This window comes from Protobothrops mucrosquamatus, unplaced genomic scaffold (assembly GCF_001527695.2).
Source record: "Protobothrops mucrosquamatus isolate PMUCROS unplaced genomic scaffold, P.Mucros_1.0 scaffold1587, whole genome shotgun sequence".
Lineage (NCBI taxonomy): Eukaryota > Metazoa > Chordata > Lepidosauria > Squamata > Viperidae > Protobothrops > Protobothrops mucrosquamatus.
In genome coordinates, this window is record NW_015387750.1 from 202,013 (window position 1) to 215,070 (window position 13,058).

Genomic DNA, 13,058 nt, shown 5'->3' on the forward strand with positions numbered 1-13,058 from the left:
GTTTGGTTTCGGCTTTTCAAAAAATGCTTTTAAAAATCCTTTTGGTGAACAATATCTTTCTTTCTGCCTTTTTTAATATTTCCTTCTCTGGGCTAACTTCCCACAGGACAAACCCCAACTTCCCCCCCCCCCCAGGCTCCCGTGCTAGGCCGGACGCCCCCCCTCCCATGGCATAATCCCACAGATCTTGAAAGGAACTGTGGGGGGGGGAGAGAAAGAGCCCCATCTCTTCCTCTTCTTGCTGCCCCTCTCCTTCTTCCATTTCTGCCCCACAGGTTGACTCTCATCTCTCAAATAAGTCCCTCCGACGAGCCCCCCCCCTTGAGGAAAAAGACACACCCCGCCGGTAACCACCAAGATTCACTCATTAAGGCAGTGTTTCTCAACCTTGACAATTTTAAGGCACGTGGACTTCAACTCCCAGAATTCCACAGCCAGCATTGCTGGCTGTGGAATTCTGGGAGTTGAAGTCCACGTGCCTTAAAATTGTCAAGGTTGAGAAACACTGCATTAAGGGCTCGGCGGGCTCCGAGAAAGCAAAATCTTTAATTCCCCCCCCCCGCTGACCTTCCTTGGGGGGGCTGTCTCACTTTCCAGACCTAAAGATCCTGTTTCCCCCCCCCCCGGGCCCCTCTCCTCTGCCCTGCCGCCCAGAATCCCCCTCAGGCAGGGGGAGCCGCCGCCATCTTTCATTCCCTCCCCCTCCCCCCGCTTCCTCGCCGAGGCAGGGGCGGCCGAGTAAGCCCCGTTTACGAGGCGGGAGGGGGGGAGTTCAGAGGTGTTGGGGGGGAAGGGAAAGCGGGACGCAGCCCGTCACCACTGTACTGCTGCAATATCCTTCCGCGTCTCGTGGCGTAAAGTAGTCCCCCCCCCCCAGGCTCCGTTCCTTTACGGCCCGAGCCAGCCATTCGCGGTCCCGCCTGGAACCCTCCATTCTTTTTTTCTCTCCCCGACCACCTCCCCGGATCTGAGTTGTGTCGCTTAACAGGAAGGGTGTGTATGTGTGTGTGGGGGGGGGGAACCTGCACGGGATCCCCTGCGATTAATTTCCTATACTCCTCCGCGAGGAGGGAGGAGGAGGAGGGGAGTAAAAGTAGATCCGGCCAGGGGGGAGGGCTATATAAAGCGGGCGCCGCGGCGACGCTGCCTTTTCAGTTGAGGAGAGCGGCAGCACTCGGAACATGTCAGGTGGATCCGCGGATTACAGCAGGTATTCTGGCGCGGACGAAGAGAGAAGACGGCGGGAGGGTTTCTGAGGGGAAGCTCGTTCAGGGCGAGGGCTGTCCGGCTGTAGTGTGATGGCGACAAGGGGGACCCCTGGAGACGGCCGCCGCCGCACTCCCTTAAACAAGGCCGCCGCGGGGAGGGTCCCTTTCTCGCGGCGCGATCGCGTTGCCCTTGGGATACGAAGAGGCTTCTCCCTCACCAGTGCCTCAAGCGGCCTGGCCGGGAACTGGGCGGGGGGGGGCGTGTGTGACGGAAAATCAGACCGTTGGTCTCGAGCGTGCAGCAGCTCGCCTGTTGCCCCTCCCTTCGAGCGACCACATGGACTCGCCCAAGCGGCTAGCGCGGAGCCGCTCGGGCGAGTCCATTTTCGCTCATGGGTGGGGGAAAGAGAGAACAGGGAGGGGCGCGGCTGATAAGGCCGTTGGTTTGCCGGCAGCCTCGTCCATCACCGGCGTGCGCTCGGCTTGCGTGAGTTCGTGGGTGGAGCTCTCGCGAGAGTTCGGCGGGCTTTGAGAGGATGCTGGCTGTGGAATTCTGGGAGTTGAAGTCCACGTGCCTTAAAATGGTCAAGGTTGAGAAACGCTGCTCTACTACTTGGTCTTCCCAGTTGCCTGGTTTCTTTATTCCACGAACTCGCTAAGGGGCGCAGAGAGGATCACATGTAACGGCCTTAAGTCATTTTGGGGTTCCACGTGGAAACACATTCACTCTTGCACGTGGAATCCTAAATGGGCAGGATCTGCCCTGCTGTCTCCCGAGTTAATCGAAGAAAACACTGAAGGATAAGTGCCTCGCATGCAGGCAAATTGGCATGCCGTTTCTTAGGTGAGGTGCTTTTTTTAAAAAAAAAACAAACCAGTAAAATAGGGGAAAGTGTTGCATTCTTTTCTAGGATTAGATTTTAAAGGCATTAGAAAATGGATTTAACACTTTGGGGAGCAAAACACAAGATTCAGCCGAATATTTTATAGATCACTGCAAAGTATTATGGCAGAAGCAGAACCATAATACATAATTCTGGCGGCCTGCTGTATTTAGAACAGTGTTTCTCAACCTTGACAATTTTAAGGCATGTGGACTTCAACTCCCAGAATTCCACAGCCAGCAATGCTGGCTGTGGAATTCTGGGAGTTGAAGTCCACATGCCTTAAAATTGTCAAGGTTGAGAAACACTGATTTAGAACTTGGGCTTCCCCCAGGGTATTACTATTGGCATCTGAGATCAATGCAGAACATTCGAAAGCTTTTTTTTCTCAAATGAGAGAAAAATGAGTGATGGCTTCCAAAGTGCACACTTTGGTGGTTGAAGCTTAAATATTTAAATGCAGACTGATTTTCATAACATTCAATAAGAGAGTTAATAAACAGTTGAATTGGGGATGGGGAAGTCCAGATGAAGTTCCTGCTGAGCCAGTTCTGTCTTTCATCCTGGCCTACTCTACAGACAACACAAGAGTTTTGAGGATAAATAAGGTAGAAAAGGTACTCTAGAAGGGACCTGGACAGGTAGTCCATAAATTAAATACAGTCTGAAGGCTTTAGAGGAGATATATATACAGCTAGGCCTTGACTTAACGACTACAACTGAGCCCAAAATTTTTGTTGCTCAGTTTTGCCCCATTTTACGACCTTTCTCAAGTGAATCCTGGCAGTTGTTCATAACATTTTAAGTGAATCTGGCTTCTCCATTCATTTTGCTTGGCAGAAGGTTGCAAAAGGTGATCACATGATCCAGGAACACTGCAGTCATAAATCAGTTGCTAAGTATCTGAATTTTGATCATGTGACCATGAGGCTGCAATGGTGTGAAAAAACGGTCAAGTCACTTCGATGCCATGGTAATGTTAGATGGTCACTAAACGAACCATCTGAAGTTGAGGACCACATTTTGAGAAGTCTATGCATTCCTGCGTCCCCGTCCCCCCATTTTTCCCAATTGTGCACATTGCAAGCAAAATACTTCAGGTGGTCCTCAACAATTGAGCCTAAAATTTCCATTGCTATGCAAATCAGTTGTGAGTTTTGCCCCTCTTTATGACCTTTCTTGCCATGGTGGTTAAGTGAATCACTGCAGTTAGTAATGCAGTTGTTAAGTGAATCGGGTTTCCCCATTGACTTCACCTGTCGGAAGGTCACACAAGATGATCATGTGATCCCAAGACACTGCAAGTGTCTTATCTAGGAGCCATCTGCCATGTGTTTGAATTTTGTCCATGTGACCACAGAAACAGTGCAAGTATGAAAAAGTCTCATAAGTCATTTTCTTCAGTGCTGTTGTAACTTTGAGTGATCGCTAAATGAATGGTTGTAAGTCAAGGACTACCTGTAATGTACTAGCACTACAACTAGATTAGGAAGAAATGCAATAAAAGTTCTTGGCGTTGGACTATTTATTTTTCAGGATTTTTTAATGGTATTTACCATTACGTATATTTGATATATGTAACGTTAGAATACTAAAGCAATACACTGTTCATTAGATATGGTCTTTGGAATAATTACTGCATATTTGATAGCCTTCAGATATGTTATTTCAATAATAATTAAAAAAAACCTTAAATTTGGTTAACAGTATATGCTTCTTTTATCTGATAGAGACCATGGCCCAGAAGGAATGGATCCTGATGGCATCATTGAGGTTAGTATGTTACTGATAAGTTTTTTTTTACAAGCATGTGCAGAAACATGATGAAGCATATTAAATTTTACTTTTTCTTGCAGAGCAATTGGAATGAAATTGTTGACAATTTTGATGACATGAATTTAAAAGAATCCCTTCTGAGAGGAATTTATGCCTATGGTTTTGAGAAGCCTTCAGCTATCCAGCAACGTGCTATTATTCCATGTATTAAAGGTATGCCACAGTGAAGAATTTGTTTACTAGCAGACACAAAAGTTTTGGTCTGAAGTGAAATACAATTCCTATTTCCTTGCGAAGTGAGATGATGGTATACCATCTTTCGGGACTGACCTAAAATGGAGACTTAAAGTCGTAACTCTGATCACTTGAAAAGGAACTGTACAGTTAAATTGCATCCTTAATATGTTGTGTGAGAGCAGTAAATATCTATCCTCTTTTTAGGGTATGATGTGATTGCTCAAGCTCAGTCAGGTACTGGCAAGACAGCCACATTTGCTATTTCAATCCTGCAACAGTTGGAGATTGATCTCAAGGAGACCCAAGCACTAGTATTGGCCCCCACCAGAGAATTGGCTCAACAGGTATTGATAATGTAGTTTAAAAAGCTGCTTACATGTTGCATAGGTTTCAAGTGTCATAATTGAGGCAGAATTTCTTGCAAGTTTACAACGACCACATTGCCTTTGGATTAATAAATATGGAAAAAGTCTTAAGAGATCAGATGTGACTGCAGCAGTTAATGGAATGAAGTGCAGTATTAACTGCTGGAGCTTAAGTGAAAATTGGTAAAATGATACAAAATGCAAACAAATTCTCTGAGGAAAAGTACTCTTAGAATGCATGTAGTTCTGCAACATGAAAATGCCTGTGTGCATGTAATCAGTTTTTCTCTATATGAATGCAAATTGTACTGTGTGCCAGTCTCTTGACCTCTTATCGATTTTGAACTGCATTTTTGCAGAGCTATACTTAAAATTTTATTAAATTTATTTTTCAGCCTTTGTCATTTTTACAAATAACTCAGCAGTGAACATAACCAACACACTTTCCTTTTCCTATTTTCCCCACAACAACAGCCATGTGAGGTGAGCTGGACTGAGAGTAACTGACCCAGCTGGATTTGTGGCTGAACCAGGACTTGAAATCACTATCTTTTTCTAGCCTAGTTCCTTAACCACTAGGCCAAACTGACTCTAAATGCTATATTCTGGTGCACATAAGTTTGATTTTGATGAAATTGAAAGCCAATTTTACAGCAATCTTGTGTTATGTATTTGTTGGTGAGGGGAAAATGTAAAAAATGTTCATGCAGAGAATAACCACAAGTAGCTTAGAAAAACGGCTCTGTTAGACATCTCAGACATCTATTCACCTTAGAAGGCCAAAGTTATTTTTAGCAGTAAATGGCTTTTTTGATCATGTAAGCTGCATGTTGTTATATATTTCTGATTTTTAGAACGTACAGAACATTTCAAGTTTCCACATGCTGTTCCAAGTTCAGAACAGCTATCCTGAACTTATTGGAGGTGTTCAGCAATAATGTCCAGAACAATTTTGGGAGAGCTCTTAAGTTGAGAACATTTTTAGTGATATTTGAGGGGTCTGTTTTTGAACTTGAATTATTTCAGATTTAAATATTTTGCAGACCTCTGCTAGTGTTTTTATCATCTAAGAAAGATTAGTTTTATCTTGCTTATTTAACTGATAATTCTGAAAGATTACATTGATTCTGCTTGACTATAGTGCCTGATAACTCTTTCTGGCATGGTGTCATAAGCAGCCTATGGTTCTTGGCTAGCTGTTAGCTGTATTTTAGAAAGCCAAAATTTCCTTTTCATGCAGTTTCAGTTCATTTTCTACAAATATGGTATTTGTAAGTAGAGAAAGGTTTTCAAACTGAGATTGCTCATCAAATATGAGACATGTGCCTGTCAGTTGTTTTTTTTTATTATGAACCCATTGTGAAACTGACCAATGGAAACACAGTAGAGAACCCACCTACCCGGAGAACTAAAATTCTAATTGAGATTTATGTCGTTTCAGATCCAGAAAGTTATTTTGGCACTTGGAGATTATATGGGCGCCACTTGCCATGCTTGCATTGGTGGCACAAATGTTCGCAATGAGATGCAGAAGCTCCAAGCAGAGGCTCCCCACATTGTGGTGGGAACTCCTGGACGTGTATTTGATATGTTAAATAGGCGCTATCTGTGTAAGTAATTCAATGCTGATTTAAAATCTCTATAGGTTATATCAAAGTAGGCATTGGTTTAAACATTTGTGATTTCTTGTTACTTTTAAGCATAGGTAAAATCTCAATAACGCAAAGTACTATAAGAATACTTAATTGGGGTCTGGTTTTTTTTTTCTTTGTAGCACCTAAATGGATCAAAATGTTTGTCTTAGATGAAGCAGATGAAATGTTAAGCCGGGGGTTTAAGGATCAGATCTATGAAATTTTTCAGAAGTTAAGCACAAACATTCAGGTAAAGTCGAACTTGATGCAGTCACAAAATTGGCTGCTGTAATAATGCAGGTAAAGTTACAATGTAGCTGTGAAGTGCTGTGTTGTCGTTCCCCCTGCATAAAACAAAATTGTCTCTATACTATCTTTGTCTGTTTCGATTCTATAGCAGACAAAGACGCTTGGTTTCATACATTCGCCTCTCACTTTGAGCAGACTAATCCGTTAATTTTCTTGAACCAGGTTGTGTTGCTTTCTGCAACTATGCCAATGGATGTATTAGAAGTGACCAAAAAGTTCATGAGAGACCCTATTCGTATTCTAGTGAAGAAAGAAGAATTGACCCTTGAGGGTATCAAGCAATTCTACATTAATGTGGAAAGAGAGGTAAGGAAGATAATGGACTAGTTTGAAGCTAGTTAGACTTCTTGTTACAAGCACTATGCTAAAACTGCACAAGTTGAGGTATTCCCTTGGCTTTTGTGGTAATGCTAGCACGGTACACACAGGAAGAAGAGAAATGCACTGAATCGATTATGACTTGGGTGGACCTCTTTCTTAATGTCCAGTGTCCTAGTCTGGAGACTTGGTGCAACACTAGGTAGTGCTTAAGAGTTTTATTTTTGATTAATTATAAAAATCAATAAAACTTTATTTTTTAAAAAAAGTTTTATTTTGCACTGTCCTTTTATGTGCTCATGATCCCTTCCTTAATTTCACAGGAATGGAAGCTGGATACCCTGTGTGATTTATATGAAACCTTGACTATTACCCAGGCTGTTATTTTCCTCAACACAAGAAGGAAAGTAGATTGGCTTACAGAGAAAATGCACGCAAGAGACTTCACTGTTTCTGCTCTGGTAAGAATTTATCTGAAGATAGGTTCTATGATATGTTCAAATGCACAATATGGGGAAATGCTCCTTATTCCAGTTCCCTGAGTTGTATCAAGGGTGGTATCAAAAGGCCTGAGAAAGTACTTCAGTCTACTCCAAACATACTTCATGAATTTAAACGTTTACACAACAGAAGTCATGTTGCTGTTTCATCAGTAGATCCTTAATTTGTTTTAGGAATTGGTCCTCCTCCAGTGAGTGAACACCTGCTTCTCATAGAAATAAAAATCACTGGATTATGCTTGTGTCTACTGACTGTCCTACCTCCTCAGTTTCTTTGGTCTAGTCCACAATGTAATACAGTAAAAAAACACTAGCCTATTTGAAATGCCTGCATTTTTTTAATTGACTAGCAAAACGTGAAGCAATAAGAGCTGGTTAACATTAACTCCCTTTATATTATAAAAACCTCTACAGCATGGTGACATGGATCAGAAGGAGCGAGATGTTATCATGAGAGAGTTTAGGTCAGGATCAAGCCGTGTCCTGATTACTACTGATTTGCTGGTGAGTTTCAATAGTCATTGACCTTAACTGATTTGTTTGATGCGGGTCATTGTAACCTGAGTTTCCCAAGCTATGGGAAGAGCAAGTCCATGCCATGCTATGGACTTGTGTAACTGCCGTATCTTACTATATTATCATCAGCAAAATTGAGATAACTTGTGGGGTGCCACAGGGGTCGGTCCTCTCTCCGCTTCTGTTCAATATTTATGTGAAGCCGCTGGGGGAGATCATCCGTGGCTTTGGGGTGGATTTCCATCAGTACGCTGATGATACTCAGCTGTACATATCTACCCCGGGCCACCCCAATGATGCCCTTGACGTGATGACCCGATATCTGGAGGCCGTGAGGGTCTGGATGGGGAGAAACAGACTCAGGCTCAACCCTTCCAAGACCGAGTGGCTGTGGCTACCGGCGCCTCGGCATAGTCAGCTGATTCCATCGCTGACTATAGGGGGCGAAACTCTGGCTCCCTCGGATAGGGTACGCAATCTGGGTGTCCTCCTGGATCCACGGCTGACACTGGATGACCAGNNGGCCAGACAGTGCCGGCTGGCGACCCCAAGGGGGAGGGCCTTCTCTGTGGGAGCTCCCACCCTCTGGAATGAACTGCCCCCAGAGATCAGGGTCATCCCTGATCTCCCTTCCTTCCGCCGCGCCCTTGAGACATGGTTATTCCAGCTTGCGGGACTGGCCTAGGGGAAAATTTTTAGTGGGGGTTTTAAAATAATTTTAAATTACTTAGACCAATTATTAATATTTGTCTTTTAATCATGTTTTAATCTGTAGCTTTGGTATTTTGTATTTTTATCTGGTTGTTAGCCGCCCTGAGTCCGCAAGGAGAAGGGCGGGATATAAATATAAACAATAAATAAATAAATAAAATACCTTGACCTCCAGACTTGAAGTACGTTGTTCAGTGCTTTGCCTTTGTTTGCAGGCTCGTGGCATTGATGTGCAGCAAGTATCGCTGGTTATAAATTACGATCTGCCAACCAATCGTGAAAACTACATTCACAGGTGAGTTGAATTTTTGAATTTCAATTCTGAAGTCCCTTCCGAATCTTCACATCTTCAAACTTCCCTCGCTTTCTTGCATTATATAACGTGTGTGTATGTGCGCGCGCGCATAGTGTGATGAGGATGGGAGGGGCAGAGCTTCTTGGTTAGCCAATGAAACAAAACAGTGGGAAAACTTAAGTTTATTCAATTTTTGATAATTATCAAAGATATCAAAGACTGCTAAATTAATGTTCTTAGATGCTTGAAGTTTGCAAACATGTTTTAAAGAAGTTGCTATTGTGTATTGCGATTAGGAAAAACATGTTCAGAGGTCTGCTTTTCATAAAGTTGTTGTTAGTTTAATACTGCTTTATTGGACCTTTCTTTGTGCCAATGCCTCCACTGCTTCCTTTGGTTCCTCTTACAGTGGGATTCTTTCTCTGGTGTCTTCTAGTACTTTAAATTTACCTCCCTAACCTGTTGTCTATCTTAGTGGCTTTGTCCGTAAATGAAGTAAATTGTACCTTATTACTTGATACAAAAAAATACAGGAGTCGCTAGCCCAGTTGATGACGAGATGATGCTCAGAAACGACGACGTAATTTAGGACGTGGATTCGTAAGCAGCACACTGTTTGCATAAAGAGCGAGTTGGTATTTATATACTTTTCTTTTGTAATGACTGTTGTGAGCTATGTTTGTCTTAAAAAGCTCTTAATGGTTTGACCAGGTAGAAGCAGAAGTTGTGGGTTTGTCAACCTGTAGATCTACTGTGTGCCCAGTACTGTAATTTTTTAAGTTGTTTGTTTGACAAGATGGTGATAAGTTTTCCCACTGATGAATACGTTTGTCTCTTTTGAAAATAGAATATTAACCTTTTGGCTTTTAAGAACTACAATTGGAATCATAGTCTCTATGATTTAAAACAAGCTTGGTAATTTGGAGGCTGACATCAAGCTCTGTCCGTGTTCAGAAGAAATGGTGTGGGAGAACTTTTTGCCAAAGTTCTCCAGAATGATGGGGGTGGGGTGGGGTGGAAGGAATGAGATCAGCAAAAATTATTTGGAAGTCACGTTGAATGTAATACCTTGTCTACACCAAGACTGAGAAGCTTTTCTTATATATAAATCAAAAGTATTAGTCAATATTTGCTATGCTACTTTTAAAATGCTCGGCCCTACAAAAATAGCATAAGAGATTGTAATAACATTAATCTGGCAATGAGTGTCAATACTAGTTTCTGGCTCCCTCCCCCCCAAAACAGGTTTTGTCGTGTTGTCAAAAAGGACTAGAGTAATGTTCGATGTATTTGCTTTGTTTGCAGGATTGGTCGAGGGGGTCGTTTTGGCAGGAAAGGTGTGGCTATAAACTTTGTCACTGAGGAAGACAAGCGGATCCTTCGGGATATTGAGACTTTCTACAATACTACAGTGGATGAAATGCCTATGAATGTGGCTGACCTCATTTAATCCCTGGGACCGAGATGTTTTTGGAATGCAGTGCTCGCTGTTGCTGACCAGGCGATCCACAACGTGCATTGTGCTTCTTTCTTGGAGGATACATTGAATCTTTGTCTCAATGCTCATTACGGATCAGAAATACAGATTTTTGATAAGCAAAGCGACGTTTTGTCGTGAGCTTTTGTGGGGGGGAGAGCCTTTGGCTTTCTAACCTCTTTTTGGGTTTAGACTGTTGGGGTTGGGTGGAAAGTCATGGGGTCTGTACATTTTTTCTTTATTAGACATTTGTTTCCTAGTTCTGTAGAAGTGGTAGTGCTAGATGTTCTTTATCATTTAATAATTTACTTATGGACTAAAAGATATAAGTGCTGTATAAAGTCAGCCAATTATGTTAAACTAGCATACCTACCTTTATTGTATGTTGTTATACTATATTAGACTAAATTGGAAAGGCCTTTCAAAATGTCTAAACTTTTATAAGAACATAAAAATGCTTTTTTTGTTTGGTATGTATTTATTGAATAAAGTATTTAATTAGTGTTACGTGTGATCTGGACCCTGTTGCTAAACCCTGCAAGCAATCATTACTATTGTCTTAGTTAGGGTTTAAGAACCCATTAAAATTGCCATATTGCACATGTCTTAATGAAGTTTGAATGTTCAATAAAATATTATATATTCACTTCATTGGATGAATTGGATGCTTTTTGGAAATTGGCAATGCAGTTCTGGGTTTCTGTTTCAATCTTCATACAGACCACCTGGTATGTTATCTGCAAGTGTGCAACATTCAAATATAATGGTAGCAAATTATTGATTTGTGTTCTGTCTGATTAGTGGAGCTAGTGGTACAGGTAGTCCTTGATTTATGACTGTTACTGAGCCCAGAATTATGTTCATAAGTCATGCCAGTGGTTAAGCGGTCCTCAGCTGACTGATTTTGATGTATATAAATAGTTGTAAATGCAGGCATGGGGGAGGGTAGTCGTCATGACATCAAAACCCCAGGTAATAGGTAACTTTGATCAGGCACTAAGTGATCAGGTGTCATCAGTCAAGGACTACCCTGTATACCTAACGTTGAAAGAATTCACCATGCTTCAGTTGTATTAGCACATAGGGTCATCTAGATCAGGCATGTCAAATGGGCCGGATGTGTCACGCCGAAACCGCACCTACCCCCCATTGCCAGTAATGGGAAAAATCGCAATACGTTGCACGTCACATGATGTTGCAAATTTGACATGCCTGATCTAGATAGTATCTACTAACAAAGATCTTGTTCAAGTTGACACCAAACTGCTCTTTGATCAGCACTGTAGAGTAATGAGACAAACCAGTCTCTGGGTATTGTGCCCTGGTTGTTTACCACTTCAACTACAAGTTTATTCTGTTTCTTTTTACTCAAGAATGCTCAGGAGAGCTGAGACTGCTTTTTCCACTTAAAAAATTATTAAGTTACTTTGATTTGAGTTGGAGAAAGCTCAAAAGACCAAGGCTACTGTTACTCTTGTGCTAATGCAAAAAGTTTGCCATGCATGGAATGCATCTCCAATCTTCAGAAGCCCAGAAGCACTTTGAGCTATAAGTTCAAACTATCAGTCAGGTTGCCAATCTCGTTTCGCTGTTCTTCCTAATTTCTTGCTGTTCCTTTGTATTTTATCACTACATTCTAATGAAGGATATTTTAAACCTGCTGAAATGCTATTGGCTATAAAATTGTATTTGGTGCTTAGTAGTTTATTTGAAAATTAAAGCTGACTAAAAATTTTAAAATTGTTAACCTACATTTCAAATGATGAGAAGCATGCCTTTCCAATTGCAAGGTCCACCCTTTAGAACAGTGTTTCTCAACCTTGACAATTTTAAGGCATGTGGACTTCAACTCCCAGAATTCCACAGCCAGCAATGCTGGCTGTGGAATTCTGGGAGTTGAAGTCCACGTGCCTTAAAATTGTCAAGGTTGAGAAACACTGCTTTAGAATATCTTTTGAAGTTTCAACAGGCCCTACCCTTTTGTCCTGGAATAGGGTGAGGTCATAGTGGAAGGAGTGTGAGATGGGTTACATCAGAGATGAGTGGTCCCAGTATGTTTTTTTGTTCTATTTTTTTCTTTGGTTTAGCCCAGTATGTATTGATTTTTGAGTTTTAAAATGGGCAACTACTACAAACGTAAATAAACGAAACTTGGAAGATGAAATACAACAGTTCAGGAGAAGTACTGAAAATGGCATTTAACACTAGTAACAAGCAATTACGAGTGTGTGCAGACAAAGCCCAGATGTGTTTAGCCCCATGAGTTTTCGCAGAAATAAAATGTGAAGAGATGTCTTGAAGATGAGTAGCGCTCAGCTGGTGCTTATAATCCACATAAACCATCATTTTAATAATGTAAAGGTGGCCTGTGGCAAAAATGTTTGAGAACTGCCCTAATCTAAAGCCATATACCCGTTGTGTCCAATTACATGTTTGTGTGTGTGCTTTTCAGTCAGTATTGACTCCTGGTAAGTACCTGGACAAGTCCTTAACAATTTTCCTGGGAAGAAATCAGAAGTGGTGTGCCATTTCCTAGGGCTGAGTTTGTGTGACTGGCCCAAGGTCACTCAGCTGGCTTTGTGCCTAAGGTGGGACTAGAACTCATGGTTTCCCTGTTTCTAGGCCAGTGGTGGCGAAGGCCAGTGGTGGTGAACCTATGGCACGGGTGCCAGAGGCGGCACTCAGAGCCCTCTCTGTGGGCACGTGCGCTGTCGCCCCAGTTCTAAGCCTTCAGCTGGGTTTTATAAAACCTTTTTGCTTTAGGCCTCTGATGCCATGTCCAAAAAAACCACAAAACAGTTCAATCAGTCAATTTGGGGAAAAAAAGA

The 13,058-nt window shown here is 42.1% G+C and overlaps 1 protein-coding gene and 3 non-coding genes across 7 annotated transcripts; all 4 read left to right on the forward strand.

Annotated features, from left to right (window-relative positions):
- Positions 1 to 1,151: 1,151 nt before the first annotated feature.
- EIF4A2 (eukaryotic translation initiation factor 4A2) lies at positions 1,152 to 10,735 on the forward strand. 4 transcript variants are annotated; one of them, XR_001549024.2, is made up of 12 exons: positions 1,152 to 1,210; positions 3,823 to 3,865; positions 3,949 to 4,081; positions 4,310 to 4,449; positions 5,912 to 6,080; positions 6,245 to 6,354; positions 6,576 to 6,719; positions 7,055 to 7,192; positions 7,646 to 7,735; positions 8,674 to 8,753; positions 9,287 to 9,384; positions 10,059 to 10,170. XR_001549024.2 is itself a non-coding variant. In XM_015822480.2 (11 exons), exons 1-11 carry the CDS (start codon positions 1,182 to 1,184, stop codon positions 10,201 to 10,203), a joined length of 1,221 nt encoding a protein of 406 aa, XP_015677966.1. In that variant the 5' UTR covers positions 1,152 to 1,181; the 3' UTR covers positions 10,204 to 10,735. The 4 variants fall into 4 exon arrangements, 2 of the variants coding, with proteins under 2 accessions (XP_015677966.1, XP_015677967.1); XR_001549023.2 differs by having other exon boundaries at positions 9,287 to 9,388; positions 10,059 to 10,084; XM_015822480.2 differs by lacking the exon at positions 9,287 to 9,384 and having other exon boundaries at positions 10,059 to 10,735.
- LOC114923023 lies at positions 4,163 to 4,235 on the forward strand. The gene has a single exon (XR_003810554.1). It is a non-coding gene; the product is annotated as a small nucleolar RNA SNORD2 (small nucleolar RNA).
- Positions 6,399 to 6,528, forward strand: LOC114923021. The gene has a single exon (XR_003810552.1). It is a non-coding gene; the product is annotated as a small nucleolar RNA SNORA63 (small nucleolar RNA).
- On the forward strand, positions 6,755 to 6,932 carry LOC114923022. Its single transcript, XR_003810553.1, has one exon. It is a non-coding gene; the product is annotated as a small nucleolar RNA SNORA81 (small nucleolar RNA).
- Positions 10,736 to 13,058: the final 2,323 nt, after the last annotated feature.

Bases quoted from the DNA above. Each gene is read 5' to 3' on its own strand.
- EIF4A2 (XM_015822480.2), top strand. From the start codon at position 1,182: ATGTCAGGTGGATCCGCGGATTACAGCAG. The intron at 3,866-3,948 runs GTTAGTATGTTA...TTTTTCTTGCAG, and splicing joins ATCCTGATGGCATCATTGAG to AGCAATTGGAATGAAATTGT. The intron at 4,450-5,911 runs GTATTGATAATG...ATGTCGTTTCAG, and splicing joins CCAGAGAATTGGCTCAACAG to ATCCAGAAAGTTATTTTGGC.